Source organism: Lonchura striata, chromosome 5 (assembly GCF_046129695.1).
Source record: "Lonchura striata isolate bLonStr1 chromosome 5, bLonStr1.mat, whole genome shotgun sequence".
Classification (NCBI taxonomy): Eukaryota; Metazoa; Chordata; class Aves; order Passeriformes; family Estrildidae; genus Lonchura; species Lonchura striata.
In genome coordinates, this window is record NC_134607.1 from 44,738,052 (window position 1) to 44,761,719 (window position 23,668).

Genomic DNA, 23,668 nt, shown 5'->3' on the forward strand with positions numbered 1-23,668 from the left:
GAAATATGAAGTAGTTGTTTCTTGAAATCTTAAAGTAGCTCTATGCCAGTTTTCTGATTTTTATCCAGATTTCATTGTGGTTGCACACATAGAATCACAGTAGTAATATATACCTGGTCACACTTCATTAAGAGAAATTTTCATCAGTTTTACAGATATGTTAAATATGGCTATACAAAATATTTATATTCAGCTAGAAACACTATTTTACACTTAGAGCTGTATGACAGATGCATTTCCAATCTTAAAAAATGTCAGAATGTTCCTGTCCTATATGAACATGAGATACATTTACAGTCTTTTTAAGGGGGAGTGCCTCTGCTAGAAACACTCATGCAGCATCTTTCTGGAGCTCTGCCATTCTTGAGCATTTAACTCACTGGCAGAATCTATGTTTATTCTTCTGGCCTGTTTCCTATGTTGGAGCTGCTCTGTTTTCTATAAATAATTAATTTCATAATACAAAGAAGGAAGACAGCATCAAGTTAGACAGGACAGTCCTGGGATAAATGCTGCACTATATTATTACTTAAACTGAACTTTGAGATTGGAAGAAGAGCTTGATTTTCACAAAATTGTCTCTCTCATGACATTTTTCCTCTTTTCGTGTACTAACAAATAGATTCTGTGTGTATGTAAATTATTTTATGTATGACTGTTTGGTGAACTGTAATTTTATCTATATGGACTCTTCATTTGTATTATTTATCACTTGTTGGAGGACTCCTACTATGTATTTGAGACATAGGTATCTACTGTGTACTTCCAGACATGTAAATTAGGTGCAGATGAAAAGAAGGACAAGCAGTAAGACCTATCAATTTTACTGTGGAAATTCAGGCCCAATAATAATCAAGTAGTTATTAATCCTGTCAAGCAGAAAATAGGCATCATATGGAACACATACAGTTTTATTATATTCAAGGCTGCATACAGACCAAGAAACATAAGTCTCTTATTACTAAGAACAGTCTCTTACTGCTGGTGGTTTATCACGTTTATCTCCTTGGTGTAGTCACTGTTTTAAATATATTTTTAGAAACCAGGGTTACTGTATTTTTACTGTGGTTCCTCTGCTTTATTGATTTTTCAGTTTTTCTCAGAACTGTTTTAATGAGTTTGTGGACACCTGGTTTGAGCAGACACATCTCCAAATATTTACTTCCCTGATCTTGTTTTTTCTTCTGTTTTAGAGTTGATCTGCCAGGGGACCAGATAACTAAAGTAACACTAGGACGGCTGCATTTCAGTGAAACGACAGCAAATAATATGAGAAAAAAGGGGAAACCTAATCCTGATCAGAGGTATTGCTATTGCTAGTTGGCCTGTGTGTTAGAAGAAGAAAAGAGAAGGTCTTCTTTAGAATGGAGTCAATGTCTGTGAAAACTCTTTGCTGTCAAATCTTTGGTATTTTTCAAATTCTGTGATAGATCTGTAACACTGGGTGTGTTCTTAAAAGCCTCTTTCTCTGCAGTCACAGAATGATATGATAATAAAATACTCCAAACTTCATCCTCATGGTTAGAGATAGTTTCAAGAAATCATAGGCAGAATAATGGCTGACAAAATCAGGAAGCAAAAAACCCCAAATTATGACCATTTTCTTCAGAGGCAGGAAAGGTTTTAATCTTTGAAGCTTCTTGAAATTACTTGAATTTCTGAAAATTATTGTATTCTTTGCTAATTTTCAGTGATTGTGGGGCTTGTAAGAGCATATTTCTTAAGAGTGAAGGAAATACTTTTTCTTTTATATTGTAAGAAATTTAAAAAACATTGTCTTTTTATGTATCAATAATAACAGCTGTATTTAAAACTTTTTTTCAATGAGAAAGAATTCAATTTTTGTCTGGATTAAATCAATTTCAAATTAGATACTTCATGCTGGTAGTTGGACTGTATGCTGTCTCTCAGGACCAGTTCTACTTACTATCTGCAAATGTCTCTGAAAAGATCATTGTGAGGGTAGGTATAAATTTGTATTATTTTAATATAAAAATATTTACGGTTTTGATATTTACAAGAGATTGTGGGGTCATGATTCTTGGGGATAAAAATTAACACTGAGTCAAAAAGATTGAGGAAAAAACCTACAGTTGCATTGTATGAGTATGTTATTTTCTAATTATCAGAAATTAAAAATGTTATAAGTAGGGCTATAGAAGGATTTTAAAAGAAAGCTTGTTATGAGTTCCAGTATACAAAATATATTGATTTTTCCAGAATTTTTTTTCATTTGCAGTGAAACAATTTACTTCACTTGCCAGGAATTTTGTAAAAGCTTTCATTAGCTAGAGTCTTCAGTTTTCAACGAGGATGAGAAGGAAAAAAAGTACAGAAGAAGATCAAGCAGCTCTAGGAAGTTTAAGACCTATAGCTTTGCTTTTCCAGTGTTCTTCCAGAGTGTCCCACCTCTCAATTTGATGGTAGTAATCTAGGTTTTAAATTAACAAAAGGAAGATAATCTCTTTTCCTCTTAACTTACTTTTCAGTTGCCTGGTTCACAGAATGTTTTTCTTTTAGTACTGAGCTTTGACCTACAGTTAGACTCAGAAAAGAGAAAAAGCCCAGATCTGTAGTGTAACAAGAGCTATGGAGAACTGGGGCCGGGAGAGGGAGGAAACAGAGTCCCAGAATGAGTGGGATTGCAAGGGGACTGCCAAGGGAAGGTGGGGGTTGCTAAAAGCTTTCAGTCCTGGCTCCTTTTTCTTGTGATCAGTAGGTGCTGGTTAATGTTTGAACTGGGCATAGTCTGGAGGTATAGTTATTTCTAGGATGAATGTTATGTTTAGAGCTTAGAAAGATGGGAAATACGTACGGTGCCATGTGGTGGGGCTGCAAAGAGAGGGCCTCTGGAAGATTGCAGTCCACTGAACTTTTTCATGTGGGTCAGCTGAAGAGCTGCTTCTTGTTTGCATGGACTCTTTCTAGCCCTTGGCTTATGGAGAGGAATAGGCTTAGTGTATTAGCTTGCAGTCAAGCGACACCAAAAGCTCCTGTGTATTAAGTGGAGTTGTGAAGAGGCTTCTAAAGAAAGTCAAGGGCTGTCAGAAGCTTTTAGTCCTCACATTGTTTTGTGCAGGGCATTGCTTGCATCCATTTTGGCAGCCCATCATCTGCCTAGGCTTACAACTATGGTCTGGTTTAGCATTTTGGTTCAGAGAGAGCAAAAGGGCAAATCTCCAGCATGTGGGGTGTTGCTCAGGGGTTTCCAAAGGAAGATGGGGGCTTTCAGATGGTTTCAGTCCTGGCTCCTTTTTCATCTGAGCATCCTCTTGTACCATAAACCCTCTTTCTGTAGTTATAGTTAGGTTTTCGGGGGGCATTGTGGCCTGGAGCTCCTTTCTGGGTGGAGATGTGAAAAGACTAGAAAGCAACATGTGGAGTTCAGCAGTTTTCTGCACAGCTGAGAAGTTTTATCATCCTGGCTGCTGCTGTGGATTTTTGCTTCAGAATGCTGAAGCAATGTGCTTGTATCATTCCTGCATATATAGTTATTTTCCTTTATTTGTCAATTAATTTCCACAATCCTGTTTTAATCTGAATTTCTCTTTCTGGATCTGACGGCTATCTGATACCTGTCACAGATATCACATAAGTAATATTTTGGGGAAGCTGTTGAATTTTCACAATTGTCTCATACTTGTTATTCACAAGATACATATTTTTTATGTAAGATTTGGAAATTTACATTTTCCCACTATTTTTAATATTAGATTCTTTTGAAATTTCGATGAAGAGGGCTCCTTCAAAGCATGTGAGAGAGTATTTGAACAGGAATTCATGGAATGAGATTTTTCAAACCTGGCCACTATTTCAGGCAGAGGAAAAAGAAGGCAGAAAGGCAGAAAGATCAAGAGGCTCTGGTCTGAAGTGGTGAAAATATCAAGAGGAAAGATAGAAGGAAAATAAAGATATTTTCTAGCTGTCTAACAGGCTTTCAGTGGGAGGGTAAAGCAAGTCAGCCACTGGCTACCTTAAAGTGGCAAAGCCATGCAAATGCACTTTGAGAGAAAGTAGCTCATCTTCTGGCCCTTTATACACTCCAGCACAACAAAGCTGCCAGCTGAGTGGTGCTTGTCAGGCTTATCAGATCATGCTCTAATTGTGACAAACAGTGGTGAGTACACAGTGCCAGGCCTTGTAGCTGGCAAAGCCTTGTGAAAGCCTTGCTTCTTTTTATCATGATTGTGTTTTGGCCTGAATTCAAATTTAAAAAAAAACCCCAAAACAACAAACAACCCAAAATGGGCTATTGAAATAAAAATGTCTTTTCTTGTTATATGCATTCTGTTGTTTTATTGGTGTTCTTTAAAAGACTCTGTTTCCTTGACAGGAGATTTTCAATATGAGTTAATTTAAAACATTTCAGAGGATTTTATGAATCACATGTGTTTAATCTCTGCCTTGTTTCTCTTTTTTGATTTCCAGTCTCAGCTAAAATTTAGTGGTAGATAAAGAATGGTTATGTTGTGTAAAGTTAAAATTTGGAAAGCTTTGGGCATTGTCAATTTAGCTTAAGATGCTAATAAATTAGAATTCAAGGGAAAAAAGCACGAGGCCAGTGCAGTGTAAGCAGAAACCTTTAGAAATAACTCCACTCTGTTTTTTTTCTGTTAGTGTGTTAAAAAGTTCTTGAATACAATTTCAATATTTAAGATTTGGCTATTCATTTTCCCTGAAGTTCTAATAGAACACACAATACTGCATCTATGCTATACTGTATCTTTAAGCAAAAAATTTCCTTCCAGGCATCTAACCCAGGGCAGTTTGAGACTGACAGCGATGTGCTGTGGCAGCGAGGCCAGGTTCCAGAGGCAATAGCCTACCATGGTCGCGTGGGAATTAACACAGATGCCCCAGACGAAGCGCTGGTTGTGTGCGGAAACGCCAAGGTTATGGGCAGAGTCATGCACCCCTCTGACAGCCGGGCGAAGCAGAACATCCGGGAGGTGAGGCCCCTGCGGTGCTCAGGGCACTCCTGTGCCCTGCAGCGCGTGGGCATCGCTGCTCCCACGCGCGAAGCAGCCCCTGTATCCTGGCTGTGCTGAAAAGCTGCCTTAAAGAAAGCAGAGGTACCATTGTGCTCTGAGAAGCATCACCTACAGACTGGACAAGGCTCTCTGTGGAAGCTGGGGGTTGTCAAACAGGAGGGTAACTGGCCGTACAAATAGTGGGGAAAGGGAAGATTGGCTGCATTTTTCTATGTGATGATTGGCCAAATGACTGTGTCAGGCTAGATGCTCTCTCAGTGGTGTCCTAGATACCACGCTTAATGTTTCAACATGTAAATCTTGGTACTTTTCCAACTAGGTCGACACAAATGAGCAGTTGAGAAGAATAACACAAATGAGACTGGTGGAATATGACTACAAGCCTGAATTTGCATCTGTTATGGGAATAAAAGATACCCATGAAACAGGTATAAAGTCAGCTCTGTTCCCATTTTTCATTAACATCTTCTGATATTTATTGTGCCATAGTGTCTTTTAACATCTTGCTATTTCATCATCATTTTTTAGGTTACTGCAATTGCACACTTTGCAGTGTATCTCTTGTGGTATAAAAATGCAAAAATTAGGTATTGCTTGTACTTTTACAACTTCTGCTTCAATTTTTAAAGATGGGGAGTTTATTTTCAAGAAGTTTAATGAGAATGAAGTGTGTGCTTACAAACTATTTTGTTCTTTCTGCAGAAAAATGAGAATTCTAAAAGTTTCTAGGTTTTTTTTTTTTTTAATTTTTATTTTTTTTGTTTGTTTGTTTGTTTTTTGGGTTTTTTTTTTGAATGGAAAAAAACCCTTGAAATCCTGGATTTTCCTACCACAGAAAAATTCTAGATAATTTTTGCTTTGCCCGTAGTTTTTAGAATGGTCATCAGATATGCCAGTATATTTCCTGACATTAGTTTTTGTGACCTCCTGAACAGGAATAATAGCCCAGGAAGTGAAGAGGCTTTTACCTGAAGCTGTTAGAGAAGTTGGAGATGTTGCTTGTAATGATGGAGAAAAAATAGAAAACTTCCTCATGGTTGACAAGGTATCGTCTTGAGCAAGAAAGTGGGGATGTGTATTTAGACTGTTCTTCCATGTGGAGAGCTATGAACACACACCGTGCACCATAAAATGCTGTAGCCCCCCACATGTGTTACAGAAATGGTGTTTGATGAATCATTAAGAAAAACATAACCAACAGCTGCTAGTAAAGGGATGAATCTTTTAGTGATAAAAGTATCTATATTAAAAACTTATTACAATACTATACGCACATACAGTTAAAAAGAAAAAGCCCTAACTTTTCTGAATAGAAGTGGATAGTGATTTCATAGCATTGGTTCAGCAAATGGTACTCCAAAACATTGTTTTGTGCTTAAGTGTTTCAGTTAATTAAGCTTTCCACAAGTGAATTAAGCAATGATGTCATTCAATTTGCTAAATAAAAATTTCCTTAGTCTAATCCTGGTATAACCTTTACATACCAAATCCAGGTGCTAGCTCTGTGTGTAGGTGGGTTTTTTTTTTGGCAATCTGAAATGCTTTTTTTAGGTTCAAAATCATATGTTATGACAAGGCACACAAAATAGTTACCATGCTCATAGCTGGAAATACTGCCGAGGTATTGTCTTGTGCTCTCTTTTCCTCCTTTTCCCGTGGAAATACTGCAAGAGACTGTCAGTCACCGAGTCCAGTCACACAAGCTTGCAGACAGCTTGCAGACTTGTCTCAAAGCAGCCCCTCTGCTAATTGCTGATTCACTGCATGCCAAAGACCACTTCCCAGCTTTTTCCCACTTACAGCTGATAAAGAGAAGAGGGAGGTTTTAGAGAAAGGTGACCTTATCTTGTCTGGATGATATCATGAAATCAATCCTGCATTCATCATCATAATGCATTCTTTCATTATTCTATAGAAAACACAAGTTTACACCACCAAACTTGGAGAAAATATCTACAAAAATATTGCATGTCACTTGTCATCTTTTGATAGGCTATAAATAATTTAAATTAAATCTTCTAGGTTGCATTCCATATAAAAGAAGTATGAATTAGACGCCTTGAATAAAGCTGTGGAAAGAGCACTTCTGGAGATACTGTTGAAAAGCAAACTTTTAGAAAATGTGCTCTATTTGGTCAGGGTTCCAGCCTGTAGCTTATTTCTAGGTGCTTGTAGAAGGGCAGTGGTGGTAGGTGACCCCAAGTTAATTTTGCCCTTTAAACCTTCCAATTATATGGTATGACACCTGTTGCATCATTTGCATTTTTGAATGCCTCCAAAATTTCTTTGGGGTAGTCGATTTTTTTGTGTGGCAGAAGTTTAGGTTGGAAAATTGAGCTTTTGATTCATATCTCTCCCTTGATGAAATATCACACAAACTACCATCTCTAACAGTGCCTCACAGCACTGCCATTTGGGCCCATCATGTTCCCTTTCTTCTCTGTACCTTGGATCTTGCCTGTAGGGAGAGTGCTTGCCAGGATGTCTTCCAGGAATGTGACCTACAGACAGAGAATGCCTTCTGTTCATCCCTGTAGGGTGTGATTCTGCTTTGTATGTGGCCCAAGCAGGAGTGGATTGTTACAGCAATAGCTTATTTGCTGCTTATCATTTTCTTGACTATTTGTCTAGTTATGGATCTGGGATTACTTCACAGGCACATTGGTGTTTTAATATGGTCAGATAAATCTGTGCTTTCTCCTCTTTCTCCTAACACTTGTGGCAGAGTATATAGATGTCAATTCCATGACCTCTGGGGTGACAGGATCAGGAGAGATCTGTGTCTAACAGTTTAAGATGTATATTGAATTCAGAGATTTGGAACATGTCTTGTTCAGGTGGAACATCTGATTTAAATTTCTGGAGCTCCCAGCCCCAGAATAGCTCAGCAGCTTGAATAGTAAATGGACAGTGCTTAATTTTCTTTTCTTTCAGTTTGGCAGGTGATGAGGCCTTGAACTTTGTTATTTCATATTCCAAGTTTACATCCAGATTAGTAGGGTGTTAGCTGGTGTTGCATCTCTTTGTCAGTTTGGAGCTGTTGAACTCTGTAAAATTAATTGATTACATTGCATTTGAACCAGGCTCTGCTACTTTCTAGAGAAATGTCTCAACTAATTTTTTCAGATGGAATCTTCTCAGTCTCACTGTGCTCAGTACTTTGTCACTAGAGGGGCAGTGAAACTCTGATCAGTTTTTTTTCCCCTCAAATAGAGTGTTCCTTCATTTTGTGAGAAGAGCAATTTTCTCAGCTAGTTGAAGCCACCTAGAAGCAATTCATTCTTGATTTGAAGACAATGGAAAGGGCAGCTGCTACGTATCATTGATACGAGGGCAAGTGTCCGTGTAAGTGATTTCACAGTTCTAGGTAAAGGACATTATTTTGAAGTCACTTTTTATTTAAATGGGCTCTTGGTATTCTGGCAGTAGGGAAACTTGTGACTTGCCACTGATAGTGTGCTCTGATTCTGATTACATGAAATGCTGTCTGGTTTTATGGAATGCAGTCACCTTTAAATGAAAGGTGTGCATGGCTTTTACAATGTGAAAGGCAAAACTCCTTTTACCTTACTTCTGCATAACTTGACTAGACTGGAACAGAGCAGCATTAACTGCAGTAACAGCTTCATCCAATGGCACCAGTCTGGCTGGACTTTAGTATGAGAAAGCCATTCTTTCACACACAGCAAACAAAGTACTCTGCTACTATGCTCCTGCAGTGGATCAGTAACCATTTTTTACTCAGAAATTGATAAAATACTACCTGGATGATTATACTGAGGCCTTCTCCAGCAGTAGATTGATACCTAGATGATAAACAGAGGTAGGAGAATAGAAGGATTTTACAGGCTAAAATATCCAGAAGGAGTAAATGGAGGGTGCCTAAACTGTTTTAAATTGCAGAAATGACCATGTTATTAGAACCTAGGAGACCCCTGTAAGAGACTGAAGAGGATGAAGGGGAGAGCAAAATATTATACAATCACAACTTGACATCTGGTTTGGTTTTTAATCTGTCTCACTTATCTCTGATTAATATTATGTATACAACATGTATAGAAACTCTGGTTTGTCTAAGCCTACCTAATGCCTGTAGGGAGATGGTTGGATGTATATTTTGCTAAGGGATTCTAAAATCTGCGTTCAGCTAAAGCACTGAAAATCAAGTAGTAGATGCCTGTTGGAACAGGGTTAAGGTTTCAATACAGTATGAAGGTAAAATACAGCTTAAATTCTTGATGTAAAAAGCCCTTTAGCTTCCATTTTTCCTTCAAGTCCTCATTTTCAATTTACTGCAATTTAAATGTCTAGCAAAAGGGTTTTATGGTCATCTACAGTGACCAGTCATCTACATCTACAGTAATCTACATCTACTTGTGTTTATATAGATGAATTCTGCACTATTTTCTGCTTGTTACGTCTGGTTGATGAATATACTATGTATCTACTATGTGCCTACTTTTGTCATTGTTTTCTTCTCAGGATCAGATCTTTATGGAGAATGTTGGTGCTGTAAAGCAGCTTTGTAAACTAACAAACAACCTTGAAGTCAGAATAGAAGAACTGGAGCAGTGGAACCGGAAACTGGCCAGGCTGAAACGGATCAACAGTTTAAAGTCAACAGTCAGTGAAGAGAGCAAAGTCAGGTACCTCTGGCTGGGATGTTCTCTAATAGTTGTCACACAAGTTGTTAAAGTGATCTCTGAAGCGATAGAAGGGAAACCCGATTTTGCTTGACAGTAGAGTTCAGCTATTTTCCAGTATTTAAGTTTTGCAAAAGACTCCAAATTTATAAATTTTTTTTTTAGTCACTGAAAAAATTAATGTTTGAAATGGCTGTTAAATTGCAGTAATTTTTGTAATTGCTTCTGTTTCATAAAGGGTAGATTATGTCCAGTTACAGCTCTGGGACTTGGAAATTGCTTCTAAAACAAATCTGCAGAGCTTCTTCTGCAAGAAAGAATCTTCACTGGTGCTTCAGTGGAAGTGATGAATGTTTCCTTATTCTAAGCCATTTCCCAAAGTTTTCTTCGAAATCAAATATAGCATTTAAGACCATTCACCTGAATGAGTTAACTGGAGACTTTTATCCTTGAAAATGAATCTGCTGACACTTTTGCCTTTCCCTTTGTAAATGTTAGAATTACAAAAGTGACATTAACACAGTAAAAATGTCTTTTCTTCATTAATTACTTGAAGCATTTGAATGTTAAAGAGATCTTGTCTCTTACAGCAGGTATAGTCGAGCTAATAGTCTCTTGCCATCAATAAAATCAGTCCCACTAAAATCCAGGAAGGTGAGTGAAATGAAATCCTTGTCTGAGTCATTCACTGTGGTTTGTTTTCACTTTCTCATGCCTCTATTGTGGTATGGGAAGTGGATACCCTTTTTCAAAGGGATCATATGAGTGAGGAAATACATACCTTGAGACACCTTCCTAGGCTGCCAAGCCCTGTTCTTTAATATAAACTAATGCTCATTTGCCTACTTTGCTTTTGCCAGTGCCAAAGAGCAAGAGAAAACAACAGGTCAAATATGCTTCATACCATAATGACAGTCAAATGCTCCATCACCTAAGATTATCCTACTAGTTTGGAAAGTGCCTTTCTTCTGTATTTGTACCAGTCCTGCTTTAGCATGATTTGAGCACATACTGAAAACTGCTGAACTTTTAATTCTGGACACTTACTGAGTTCTTGATTTGATTTTGAAATACTTCATACTTCCAAAGTATGAGAAATGGCAGGAAGAAAGGACAAGAATCTGTTAGTTTTAGCTATCCTTTCTTCCTCTATAATGTTTGCACACCCAAACTATCAACAATGCACATTCTTAGAGACCTTTTAATTTTTTTCTCTGTAGATGTTGACCACTATATAAGTGTGATCATGAAAAAAAAAAAAGGGTGATGTAAAGTCAACGTAGTGTAGTATTTCTTAATCTAAAGGTAGTTGTTTAGATATGTGCCACTTGAATTAACCAAACTTTTTTTTTACCCTAGGTTTGTTTATCAAAGACTAAAGAATCTTGTTCCGTGAAGATTTTCCGGGTGACTATAATAGCTTTGATTGCTATTATGGCACTATGGTAAAAATTAATTAACAACAAATTGACTTGTTTATCCCTTTCCTCTTTCTACTTATCTGAAAGAATGTAACATTTTTTCTTCTTTTCCTTTCTGACTTGAAGAACACAATGTATTAAAATTAACAATTAATATCCTTGGTAATATTATAAAGTTGAAACCACTGTATAAAAGTAAGCTACTCACAGCTGATCTCTCTCCATGTCACAATGTATGGTGCACCTTGAGTCTATCTCAGTGGCTTGTACTAGAGGTGCAAAACTGGACTCTGCATGTTTTATCCAGTCATTCTGTGCCTAAGTACAATTTCTGATGTGAGAGTGAATCTGTTGTATGAAATGAAGCTGAACTCATTCCCATTGTGGTGGATAATTAAGTGACTGGAAATTTAACTTGTGGTATTGGACTTGTGGAAAGGAAAGTATGCTCTGGACTTCTGAGATTGCCATTTTCTGTCTCCAGTCCAAAAACCTGTGGCTTGCAATCAATCTCAAAGTACTCAGTGACCTGAGTACTTTGAACTGGTGGTGTGATTTTATTTAGGTTGGAAAGTGGCTGTATTTTGTGTTGAATACAAGTATATGAACACAATACTCTATATGAGTATCTGATCTAAACCCCATTAAATTCAGCCAGTATTTTTCCCACTAAAGGGAAAGTGATCAGATAGTTAACACTTGCATGACTGCATTTTGACACAATGCTGTCAAGGTATTTTTCATATTGTGTTGCATAAAAGATGGGTGTAAATCTACAGAACAATTCTCTTTCTACAGTGCTTTGACAATATGGAGCCTATATTTACTTAGCATTCGTGACAGCCGTTTTGAAAAACAGCCAGTTTACAGGCAAGTAGTTAAACTACCATAGTGAATTCAAATTAATAGAATCAGTAACAGGCTGTGGATCAATTTCTTTTGGTCCTCAACTCCAATGTCCATTTCTTAATGAATTGTTTTTCTTCATCAGCAATACTTCAAGTTCTGTCCCAGTTTCTCCCGCTACTACCACAACAGGTACTGTGTCTCTGCTGGTCTGCATACACATAATTGGCTATTATAAAATGCCAGTATACAGCATTTGTGAGAATTATATGTTGGGGTTTTTTGTTGATGGTTTGCTTTTTTTTTTTTTTTTTAGCATTGCAGAGTGAAAGCACAGTTTCTCAGACAACACAACCCACCAGCAGGATCCCTGAAGTGAATTTCTGTGACATTTTACCTTGTGACAAGGTCTATTGTTGTCCAATTCATCACCCAAAAGTCAAATCTCTAAGTTATGAAAAAAATAATGCAAAGGAGAAACGTAAGTTGGAAATGTAATTCTTTATAATTTGAGCAGAGACTGTATGGAAAGTGTGGGGAAAGGCGCAAGAATCTTTGAAGGTAGTTAGCTTTCTACAAAAGAGCTTAGTTCAGAGTATTTAAAAAATCTTGATATAACTAATCCTCACTATAGTCAATATGTTTTTGAAAAATCCAGCCTGGTTACCCTTAAGAATTTGGGGCCCTAAGGTGCCTTGTCTGGTGTCACTGTTCTTCCTGGCCATTCTTGGTGAATTATGTGATGTGAAATTGAAAGTCACAAATCCCTTTAACTGACCTTTGGCTGCAGTTGGATGTGAGTTGATTAGGAGTAGTAGAGAATTAATTAACAGATGCAAAAAACCCCAGACAACTGAATTGTGTCACAATGTGGTGGTACTACATCTTTGCTATGGGCAGAGACAGAATGCCAACTGCCTGAAAGCATAAAAATTACTCTTAAAACTCTGATTGTTAAGGCAGGGGTTTTGAGCAGTAGCATTTGAAGGCAGAGCTCTATAAAATAAAATACTTTTACTGGAATAAGTTATTTTACTGACTCTGTCTGCCAGGTGTTGTATGCATAGTTTATGAGAAGAAGCGTTGTTTACAACTTCTATGATATTTATAAGAAAGGGTTAATGCATAAAGGTATGGATAATTGTGGGAATCTTGTATTCCCCTCTCCCAGTGCTTAACATATCCAGTGTCTGGAAGCGAGTGTTAATATTACTAAACCAGGATTCATACTCTTCCTATCCTGGCCTTGGGAACAATTCTTGCAGCACAGTCGACAAAGTGGAGTGAAACTGGGGATGGATGCAGTTCAGCCTCTGAAGTACAGACGGCTGCCAGGACAGGCATTACCAATTGCTGTGACACTCTCAGCGTGAGCTGTTTCAGTGGGACGCACCCACTGCTCACCCTTTAATCCGCAGACAAGCTGTGTGTGAGTGGTCCTTGTGCTTCTTGTGATCAGTGCTGCAGTAAGCTCTGTGGCAGACAGAGCTCAGTGCAGGACTTTCAGGAGGTCATACCTGAGTGATTGGTACTGCTCTGAAACCTGAAAGAGTGTTGATTAATTAAGAAGACATTAATCTCATTTATAAATGAGGGAATTGTAGATGGATGAAAATGAAATATGAAAACCTTCTATCCTCACCTGGCTGCTTCTGATATTAGGTGGAAAGAGAAGACAAGAATTAACACAAAGCATTACCTCCTCAAGGTTTTATGCTCCAAAAAGCATTAAGAGTGGATCCAAGAGTGAAAAATTGGCACAGTACACAAGCTACTGAAGCATTTCAGTTCTGCACAAGTTTCATGAACCTGAATATATCCCCAGATGGAAGGTAGCAATGTCAATATGAAATCCAAACAGAAGGAAAACCAACAAGCTGCTTAATGTTGCTGTAGCCAAGATAAATGAAAAGGAAAATGTTTTCAGAAAAAAAAAGCTAAGCATTAAATATGGGGAATAATCAAAATAAAAAGTGGATACTTTAGAATCAGCTGGTTATTCCAATTCATAGAAAGGTAGAGCTGTTTGAAATTGCAATTAAATAAAACACTAATTTAGGAGTTACTACAGACCTTTTGCTGCTCCACATCCAATACTTGAATTCTGTGGGTGCAGACTACTGTGGAGTGCACACATTGTAGCTCCTAATCCTTTGCATCCCAGAGCTGTTAATGAAAAGGCTGTTTGGAAAGTTCAAGTAGAAGCAAAAGCATTCATAAGCAAGAGAAAATTTATTAAACAAAAGCTCAGCAGATCTTTATGTCATCTAGCTTAATGCGACCTTTTTTTTCCTCATATTTCCTTTTAACTGATTTCTCTGGAGGATTTAGGCTTTGGAACTTCCATTGATTTCAGTGGAATTGAGGAATGTGAATACCCTTCAGCATTTTCTGCTCTCTGCTTCCATGCCATTAGTGCTCACTGCTCTCCCCTTAATGTTAAGCGCCACCAATAACCAGGAGCTGTCCTTACTTGTTGTCTCACCCCAGTGTCTCTCCCCTCACAATAAAAGGTTGGTGAGAGCCCCTGCTGGGTTTTGGCAATTCACATTTATTGCCTTCAGAGGGCAGTTAACAGATTCATAGTAAAATACCATCACTATGAGAAATCATCAGCAGATTTTTCCCACGCTGCTTACAGAATATTATAACTCACTTGAATTAAAACCATAGAGTATTCGAGGAGAGAAAAAAAAAAGATACTACATTTATTGGATGAGTTTTTCTTAATCTTATCTGAAGATGATGGTTTTCCTCATTACATTCTTGTCATGCTTGTAGTTCTATATTTGTTATTGAATTGGTTCTTCACACCCCACATGGGCCTTTGAGAAAACCCTCAGTATTACTAAATGTGAAAGAGTGTAATTTTATTTACAATTTATTGAAGGTTGCTGTGGTGCTTTGTGATAGTTCTTGGTGTTTTCAATTGGCACCTTGTATTCAAAATTTAGATTGCAATATATGAAAGAACAGTGAAAAGGTAATTCTATTATGAGTAAAAACCCAAGTGAAAATAAAGTTCTATGCTGGTTACTGACTCAGTTTAAATAGTTGAAATCTTAGTGAAGTAAATCTGTCTTTGTCCTGGTTTTTGTACAAAATTCTGATACCTCTTAATGGTTTCTTCCATCACCTGCAAAAGAACCACACTTTTAAGTGTTTACTAATTCCAAGTTTTTAATGAATATTCCTACCAACACTTGCATGGGCTGAACTATTTTATCTACATAGAACAATCTTTTACCTCCACTAGGGGATATGCATTTTCTACAGAACAGCTCTCTATTAATGAAAATAGAAAATTTCAGTGTTTAATGCATAGCTAGCATATCTGGACCATTAAGAGAAACCAGAAGAAAATGTGTGACAATTCATTTGTGAATTAAAGGGGGGAATGAGAGAACGAACAGGCTTTTATTAGGTCTGCCCCAAGATGAGTGTACATGTCTAAGTGGTTGCATGTGTTCAGTAGCCATTTTACTACGTGTGTAGAACTGTATAATGAAATGGGACAGCAGATGACTACTAAATGCAGCAGTTACCACCAAATCTGGTGGAACCTGTAGATCTGTATGATGCACTAGTAAATAGGAAATTAATTCAAGGAATAGCTGGCAGCAGTATCAGAGTTTTATATAAAAACACAAGACAGATTAAAATCTCAAAGATGATTTGTATTACATTGCTTCTGGGCCCTTGAATTCCATTTGTTGATGTTGCTCCATGCTCTTGGTCACCTACTAGCATAAGAAAAGTCTGGATTTTCTAATTTCCCAATACTGAAATGAAATCCAAATCTGGAATGAATAAGAAAACAAAAAGGTCAATCCAGCTGTTTTGTTTCAATCTCAGTAATAATACACTTTGATCCTTGCTTCCTTTAATGAAACAGTCATTCTGAAATCAGAAAGTTTCCTTTGGAAAACATGTTAATGGAGTATTTTGGTATTCTAGAAGTGATATTTGATGAAGCACATTAGTTTAGGCAAAATCAGCATTTCCAGTGCCAGTTTCCTGTTAACATGTCTCTGAACAGATTCTTAGCTGGCAATCTGTGTAGAAGCACAGGAATAGCATTAGACCATTTCCCATGGGCTTGGAGGGCCATTTGCCTTCCCCAAGTTGTACTATATGATGATTATTCAAATGATCATTAAAGTTCATTTTTCTAGGCAAGTGTTGAGAAAATTAATAGAATAACAATTGAAAAAAGAAGTCATCAGCTTATATTACACAGCCTAGTTCCATGTGTGAAGTTACAGAGGTGACATCAGTGAACATGGTGATCATTTGTTAGAGACAAGTATTAGCTTTTTAAATTTGGTTATGCATCCTCTCTCTGAAGTACTGGCTCAGTCTGCAGTATCTTAACATCTCACATTAAAAAAATCTAAGTTGCTCCCTCAGCCTATATTTGCATGCCATATGCCTATAATTTCTAAAATGATTTTCTCACTAATAAGAAAGATGTGGCTTTTTGGTCAGATTTGTGCTGAAGTGCCTGGCTGCATATTGACTTTCAGCTTGGCTCTCTGTTATAGAAATTGATGATGTTCTCTGTGTATGATGAAGTCTTTTCTATTAGGCTATGTTTTGGATAAGTTTTTGATATTCTGTAGATTTCAAAAACTTGTTTCTTCTTATCTGCAAAATTATTTTGACTGTGTATATCTTCTTCTGAATGGAGGTGCTTTGTATTTTCGAGATCTCTCTCATGGTTATGCATTTCTATTCAAGAGATAATTAACAAAATATCTTCTGGTTTTCTATTCATACTTTGCTGTTACAATTGTGCAAGGCTAACTTGGGCAATGTTTGTGCATTCATCCTTTCACAGGAAACAAAAGTGATTTGTTACCCAAACGAGATCCCCTCAAAAAACCTGGTGGAAGACCTGATCTTGGAAATGACTGTAAGTCCTATATTTAAATGAAAAAAAAAATTAAAGTGTTTACTTGTATAATTTTCAAAATCTACTTTTAGGCTTTGAATTCTACTTCTGGAACTTAGGGAAGTTTCAGTTATAATTAATCATTATAGAGAATTACCACTTGTGAGTCTAGTTCCTGTGAACAACAGGAAACCTGTGATTCACTGTCATTTTCAGTTTATTCTTGCTTCTTCATTGGATTTTTATAGACATTCTGACTCCCCTCTCTAGAGAGTTCTTAGGCTTGGCTTCAAATACAATAAAATGACAAGTGCCATTTTCCTTGACAGGGGCTAAAATCTTGTGCTTAAGGATATGAGCGTGATATTCATGTGCAGGAAACTCATAATACAGTGTGAAGGAAGTGTTTGGTGTTTGCCTCATCTCACCTAAGGGATTAAAATGTCAGCTGCTCAAAGGGGCCATCTCTACCTTCAGATCCTGACACTGCCTTCAGAGGAGATGAAATTAAGTTCCTTGACACAGGAAATTTGGCTTGATTTCAGGTTCCCCTTTTAGTGACTGTGCACTGCTGTCAGAGCCAGCCTGGGCTGAAAATATTGATTCTTTTATGTAAAGATGAGTATCTGCTGACTACATATGTTATAACAGCATGCTCTGGCATTCATTCAGTGTGAGCAGGATTATGTCTTGTGTCTTTTTGGTTTATGTAGATCCTCTGTTTTAAGGCTTGGTTTTTTTTTTCCTTTTTTTTTTTTCTTTTGATAAATATTTGATTAAAGACTAGGCAATATTTGGAAGATAAAACATCTAGACTTAGACATCTAGAACATGCACTTAAAGCAAGTGAGGGATAGAACACAGGTTCTACTTATTGCCTGGATGTGCTGCAGTGGGATAATCTGGGAAAAATCATTCCCCTTCTGTTTTTTTTTTGCATGTGTACACACACCTCAGGCATCATGATGTTGCATCTTGTAATAAGTTGCTGTGTCACAGGGAAATGTTCTCCTGTGCTACTTCTCTGAGATGAACTTGCTCAATTTTCCTCTGTCACTTGTAGATATTTGCATGCTGACAATTAAGTATATACTACCACACAGAGATTCTATAATCAGAGAATATGTCACCCTATACTCAGCAAGTTTCTCTGCAAAGTAGGGAATGGTTGCTGTGGAACAGAGGAACAGAAACTCAAATCCAGTGTACACAGCCTGATATGAAGGAATGGGCTTGCTGACCCAAGTCCTCCTTGTGCTTTCTGCACCACATTGTAAGACCAGGTGAAGGGTCTGCAGAGGAAGCTGTATGAGGAGCAGCTGAGATCCCTTGGTTTATGCAGCCTAGAGAAGATATTGAGGGGAGACCTCCTGGTGGCCCACAGGTTCCTCGTGAGGGGAAGAGAAGACACTGATCTCTTTGCTCTGGTGATCAGTGGTAGAACCCAAGGGAACAGCATGAAATTGTGTCAGGGGAGGTTTAAGCTGGATATTAGGAAAAGATTCTTCACCCTGAGGTTGGTCAGGCACTGAAACAAGCTCCCCAGAGAAGTGGTCACGACACCAAGGCTTCCAGAGCTCAGGAAGGATTTGGACAGCACTCTCAGACATGTGGTGTCTGCTTAAGGGAAAAACAATATTATCATGGCTAAACTCACCATCTATCTGTAGTATATTACAAAACTCTTGCAAAAACAAAAATTCTTGCAAGTTCAAGGCAACATTATATGAAGAAATTATTATTTTCTTTTAAGCTGGGTAGTTTTCTTCCACAAATAATTAGAAACAAGTTTTGTTGCATTCCATATTATTCCTCTCAACAAAGATGAGATTTTTCAAGTTTGTGGTTACTTGAATGTATATGGCTTCTAGTACATGAAAATGAATATTGACCCATTTGAGTTTTACTTGGGATGCCATCAAAGTAGCCTTGAACATCTGTGCAAAAGAAAATGGTGCAATATTAGGTTCCCAGGATATTTGTCCTTGCAAACTGAACAAGGTTCAGTTTCTCCAATGGCAGAATGAAGGTAATCAACCAGAGGTGTTTAATTGAGTTTGAATTTACACCTGCAGCAAGTCATGTAGTGGCAATCAAGGCAGTAGACTAACTGCAGTTTTAATATGCTCTTATCTAAGATTTCTGAAATAATCAAGAATAAACTATTATTCTTAATATTTTTAGGGATTGATACAACAATCAGTTCCATACAGATTTTGGAAACTCAGCAAAGCATTGACAAGCGCTATTGTAGTAAAAATTTGCAGTGCAGGTAGGTGAATTTTTAATAATTATTACTTTATTATTTAATAAATTAATAAAAATAATTGTTGTATTATACTGTTGTAAAATTAGACACCATTATTGTGCCCTGGCTGGCTCCTGCTCACAGTTGATTCATCTAGTATGCAGTAGTCTTTGATACTTTTTACTATTTTTTTTCTTTTTAAATTTAAATGCAATTTCCATGTTTTGATGAAGATACTGTCTATCTCAAAATCCCATGTGTATTAATGCAACCTTTTTCAGCTCTGGAAACTACAGCTATGTTATTCCTATTAACAAATACATGCCCACGGATGTAGAAATCTCACTGGAAATAAAGTAAGTACAATTAAAAGGAATACATGCAAAAGAGAACAGTAGTTCTTAATTTGATAGAAATTCTTGCCTGATGTCTATTGTTACACAAATTCATCCTATTCAGAGGAGTGGGAAAAATCTATGCACAATGTAGACCTTTTAGGTAGATTCCTTGCTGTTGCATAGGCCCAATACCATTCTCAGCTCAAGGAAAATTTCACCTGATGTTGCAGGTATTGAAATCCAGAAGTCTTAAGCTTCAATCCTACAAATCATTTGGGCAGACATGTATGTATGTATTAGCAAGATTGTGGTCTCTGGCCTAGGGATCTGATTTTTCTTTTCTTGTAGAGAAACATAAGGAACCTAACATGAGTAACTCCAGGGAGTACCTTCTTTGGGCCTGTTGTGCCAAGCCCTGTAAATGGGGGATTCTTGTGCAGGAACTTCTGGTGTTGCGTAAAATTGTGACTTACAGCAGGGAAAAGCAGCAGAATTAATCCTTTCAGCAGGTTTTTTCTCCTCAAAAGCCCACCTCCACTGTGTTCTCCCAGAGGGAACAGGTCATTTATTTGTGAGTTTTATTCTGAGAAAGGCCAGCAGTAGTCAGAACAGCTGCCAAACAATCTGCTTGACAGCAGTTTATGACTTCTGTCTCTGCAACAAAGGACTTGTCCAGTGTTTTGATCTTCAGTGTTATCCCTGTAAGCATCTGCATTTTTCAGATAAGATGAAATATAACAGTGCCCTTAAAGTGTCTGCTTGTTTTCTACAGCCACTGAAAATTTGTCTTTTAAATGTATGCCGTTATAATCCAATAGTATAGCCCTCCCATACAGGGATTAATACATCATATTCAGAGTTTCACTGAACATGACTGTATTTTGAGTATTGGTTTGGGGGCAACTGATTTTATTTTTAATAGAGTCATTTATCCTTATTTTTCTCTGTTTCTTGAAGCACCACAGAACCATTAATTATATTTCTCTGCAAAGTCACATTTGGAAATTATTGCTCTCATTATTCTTCAAGCCAAAACACTAGGAAGAATTTCCAAGAAACCACACAGGTAAGATTTTTATAGCGATGCTCTGGGTTTTGGGAATCATTTTTATGAAACTAATGGCTACAAAATTCTGATCTTTGCTGGAGTACTAGAAATCCAGATGCTGGTACTTTGAGTCTGTCAGTCATGGCTGGCTTTGGCATGACCATAATGAGATGCAGTCTTTTTGTTGGAGTCAGTTTTTTGCCGACTGTTATAATAATCTATCCAATAATTCTCTGCAAGAACAGTTTTGATTCTGCTTCAGCCTATGCCACGACTACAACTCATTATAACGCCAGAGATACTTAAGAAATAGGAATAACTTATCACTCAGAACTTTAGGAGAGTATTCCAAACTCTCATCTACTTGATGGTTTCCATTATTATCTTACGGGTAATGAATTCCAGTTTTAAGGTCTGGAATTTGCTGGTAACAATGGTAATATTCTGTTTTATTTCTGTATGAACAGGAGTTTACCAATAAATCCCTCTAGGGAAAAGTCTTCATTTAAAAGCAAAATTGTTTATGTGTCATTCTCTGGATTGCCTCAATGGGGATAAAAGGTGTTGAAACAGGTTAGCTTTTCCCACTAAAAAATATTTAGTAACCAGGTCTAGCAAATCTTGAAGCATCTCGATGAAGGCTTTAAACTTTCTTCAGGTTCCCTGGACATACAGGCCTCCTTCAAGGCCCCCATTTGTTAATGCTTGTTCAGAAATATTTATTCTGGCTAAAACAGTAGGAAAGGCAGAAGCAATTTCTGAACACCTTGTAGGAGAAACATCTCTGAATTTGGAAGTAATTTCCAATTTCTTCTGGAAAAGAGTCTTCAGAATTGTGATCTATGATCCCATATATAACATGTTTTTAATTTTTTTTTGTTTGTTTGGTTTTTGTTTTTTTTTTGTGCTTAGTCAGATTACAGCACTTGAGATACCTCCAGCTGACTTTTTGCTCAGCTTTTCAAATGTCCTTGCAAAAAGTTTCAGGCTTCTCTCTAACAGTGGCATAGTCATCCAAAAGCCCAACTTTTCCAAGTTTTGACCTGTCTGCTGTAATTTCAGCAGAATTGAAATTAAGTCAGAAATGAGAGTTTCACAATGCAGAAATGTCCTTGAAGGTTACTGACAAAACTGGTCAAAGAGATTTCCTGTGTCAACCTGAAATCCATATCAAAAGACTAAAGCTAACTAGCCTCCAGCAGCAGTGAGCTTTCAGATTTGATGTGACTCAGAATAGAAATGCCTAACTGAAGAGGTTTCTTTTAAGAGGATTTTTCTAGGGATGGGAAGGCTTATTCCCTGCCAAAAGCCAGAACAGCAATCATGTGAACTCACCAGTCCCACGTAAGTTTTGCCATGTGAGCACATTGTCTTCAGCAGAGAGGATGTGTCAGAAAGTGAAGTGAGGAGAGAAAGATGAAGGAGATGAGACACTAGAAATATAAGTTACCATGGGTCATTAGGTGAAAGAGAGGTGAGGATTGAATTTTGTTTTATTCATTTTAGCATTAACATTTCAGGTACAAAATATGGTTTTTTGCTATTGCACGGCAGAGCACTGTAATAAAAAATAGCATGAGACCTTTCAGGTCTCATGCTATTTGAGATACAGGGTAAAGAGTCTACCCATGTCTTTAGAATATATGGAGGAAATTTTTTTTCTTCTGGGGACTGCTAAAGTTGCTGTCCCAAAATCAGCAGAATTGCCATTTGCTAGTATTACAAATTGAAGCTCTCAGGCCACCTGGCATATCAAGAAGAATCCCCATTTTTGGGGAGATTTGCTTAGAAAACAAGTGAAGGAATCCAGTTACTCAGAGCCAGCTGAGCGTCACTGGGAGTCAGATGCCTGCCAGTTCTCCATGTGGAGCCTATCAAAGTAAACCCACATTTGCAGGTTTTAAAGTCAGCACTTGATCTTTAAATACGTAATTACCTTGCACTGCATTTGTCAATGAAGCATTTCCAGAGTCTATCCTTCTCTCCAGTTTCCCACGAAATGAGGTTATCTAATCTCTCTCATTTGTCACCTAGGGACGGCAGCACATTTGGGCTCTCCCTGTGGCTAGGCTGTATGACAGCGCATACTCCTTCCGCGTAGCTGTGCCGGTAAGCCTTTTCAAATGGCAGCATAGCAAAAGACCAATAGCATTTGAACTGAAAGAAGTTCCTATATGAATCTCCTTTATTTTTCTTTTGCAGGGTTTTGCTAGCTGCTCAACAGACCGTTACTTTGCTGGAATGTTTTTTACTGATTACTACTTCTACTTTTATCGGCAATGTAATTAAAATGTTGCTGAATATTCTGTTCTTTGGGGAAAAGATGAGGAAACACTTAATATGAAAAAGAGACTTGCAAATAATCCTGGATTTTTTAAAAAACCTCTTTCTGGATTGTATGGGATTTTCTTGGGTTTTTTTCACTTTTAAATTAATAAAAAAGTAGAAAAATAAAGTGTTTGACAACAACCATAGCTCTGCATTTCCAGAAACTGTTTCTAAAAAGACACAAGGTAATGGAGTATATGATGGTTTTGTGGGTGGAATGGGAGCTTCAAAGTTTATAAGAGAAGCCTTCCCATTGAGTCACAAGGTGCAGAATGACCTCTGGCTTTCTAAACTCCTCAGAGAGGAGTCTGGGTGTGGTTGGATCCAATCTTAGCCCCAGACTTGGCCAACGGTTTAAGTCTAAGGAATTATGCACCTGTGATTGAACCTTTCTACAATTTTGTCATGCAGAATTAAGGATGGCAAGACAGATGTATAAAAATGAATTATTTATTATGATAAATGATTAGACATAAAGATCTTAATCAGGATTACTTATTACATGGTATGGAAGTTAACACTGCTAGTGTAATATATGATAAGGTACTCTATTAGAGCAATGACATTAAAGTTATCAAAAAAGAAACAATTATTGTGTAGAAATCAATGTTACTCACCCATGCCAATGACTGTGGGCAAACATCATTAGCTCACCTTAAGAGGTGTCCCCACCCAGGAGAGGAATCTCCACACATGCTCCAAGGAGTGTGCTAAAAATCCCTTCCATTTGGAACTTTTATAGTATATCTATAAGTGGTACTTTTATAGTATAAAGTGGTTCAGTGTCAGTCATATGTCTCCATATGCTTATGGAGAAGTCAGTTGTGTCAGCTCAGCATCTTTAGGTAAGGATACTTTGCAATACCTGCCATACCTTCACCTCACTCTCAGGATGTTTAGCTTTGGAGCCG

General features: G+C 37.5%; 1 protein-coding gene across 1 annotated transcript in view; it reads left to right on the forward strand.

Annotated features, from left to right (window-relative positions):
- Positions 1 to 22,831, forward strand: part of MYRFL (myelin regulatory factor like) — a 41,710-nt gene extending 18,879 nt beyond the window's left edge. Inside the window, exons 9-25 of the mRNA XM_077783153.1 lie at positions 1,194 to 1,304; positions 1,872 to 1,962; positions 4,749 to 4,949; positions 5,311 to 5,419; positions 5,927 to 6,036; positions 9,474 to 9,637; positions 10,225 to 10,288; positions 10,994 to 11,079; positions 11,854 to 11,925; positions 12,047 to 12,093; positions 12,218 to 12,382; positions 16,742 to 16,816; positions 18,980 to 19,067; positions 19,325 to 19,399; positions 20,339 to 20,447; positions 22,464 to 22,538; positions 22,632 to 22,831. Of these exons, the coding sequence (XP_077639279.1) occupies positions 1,194 to 1,304; positions 1,872 to 1,962; positions 4,749 to 4,949; positions 5,311 to 5,419; positions 5,927 to 6,036; positions 9,474 to 9,637; positions 10,225 to 10,288; positions 10,994 to 11,079; positions 11,854 to 11,925; positions 12,047 to 12,093; positions 12,218 to 12,382; positions 16,742 to 16,816; positions 18,980 to 19,067; positions 19,325 to 19,399; positions 20,339 to 20,447; positions 22,464 to 22,538; positions 22,632 to 22,718 (1,729 nt within the window). The 3' untranslated portion in view covers positions 22,719 to 22,831. The remainder of the gene's footprint in view (positions 1 to 1,193; positions 1,305 to 1,871; positions 1,963 to 4,748; positions 4,950 to 5,310; positions 5,420 to 5,926; positions 6,037 to 9,473; positions 9,638 to 10,224; positions 10,289 to 10,993; positions 11,080 to 11,853; positions 11,926 to 12,046; positions 12,094 to 12,217; positions 12,383 to 16,741; positions 16,817 to 18,979; positions 19,068 to 19,324; positions 19,400 to 20,338; positions 20,448 to 22,463; positions 22,539 to 22,631) is intronic.
- The last annotated feature ends 837 nt before the right edge of the window (positions 22,832 to 23,668 follow it).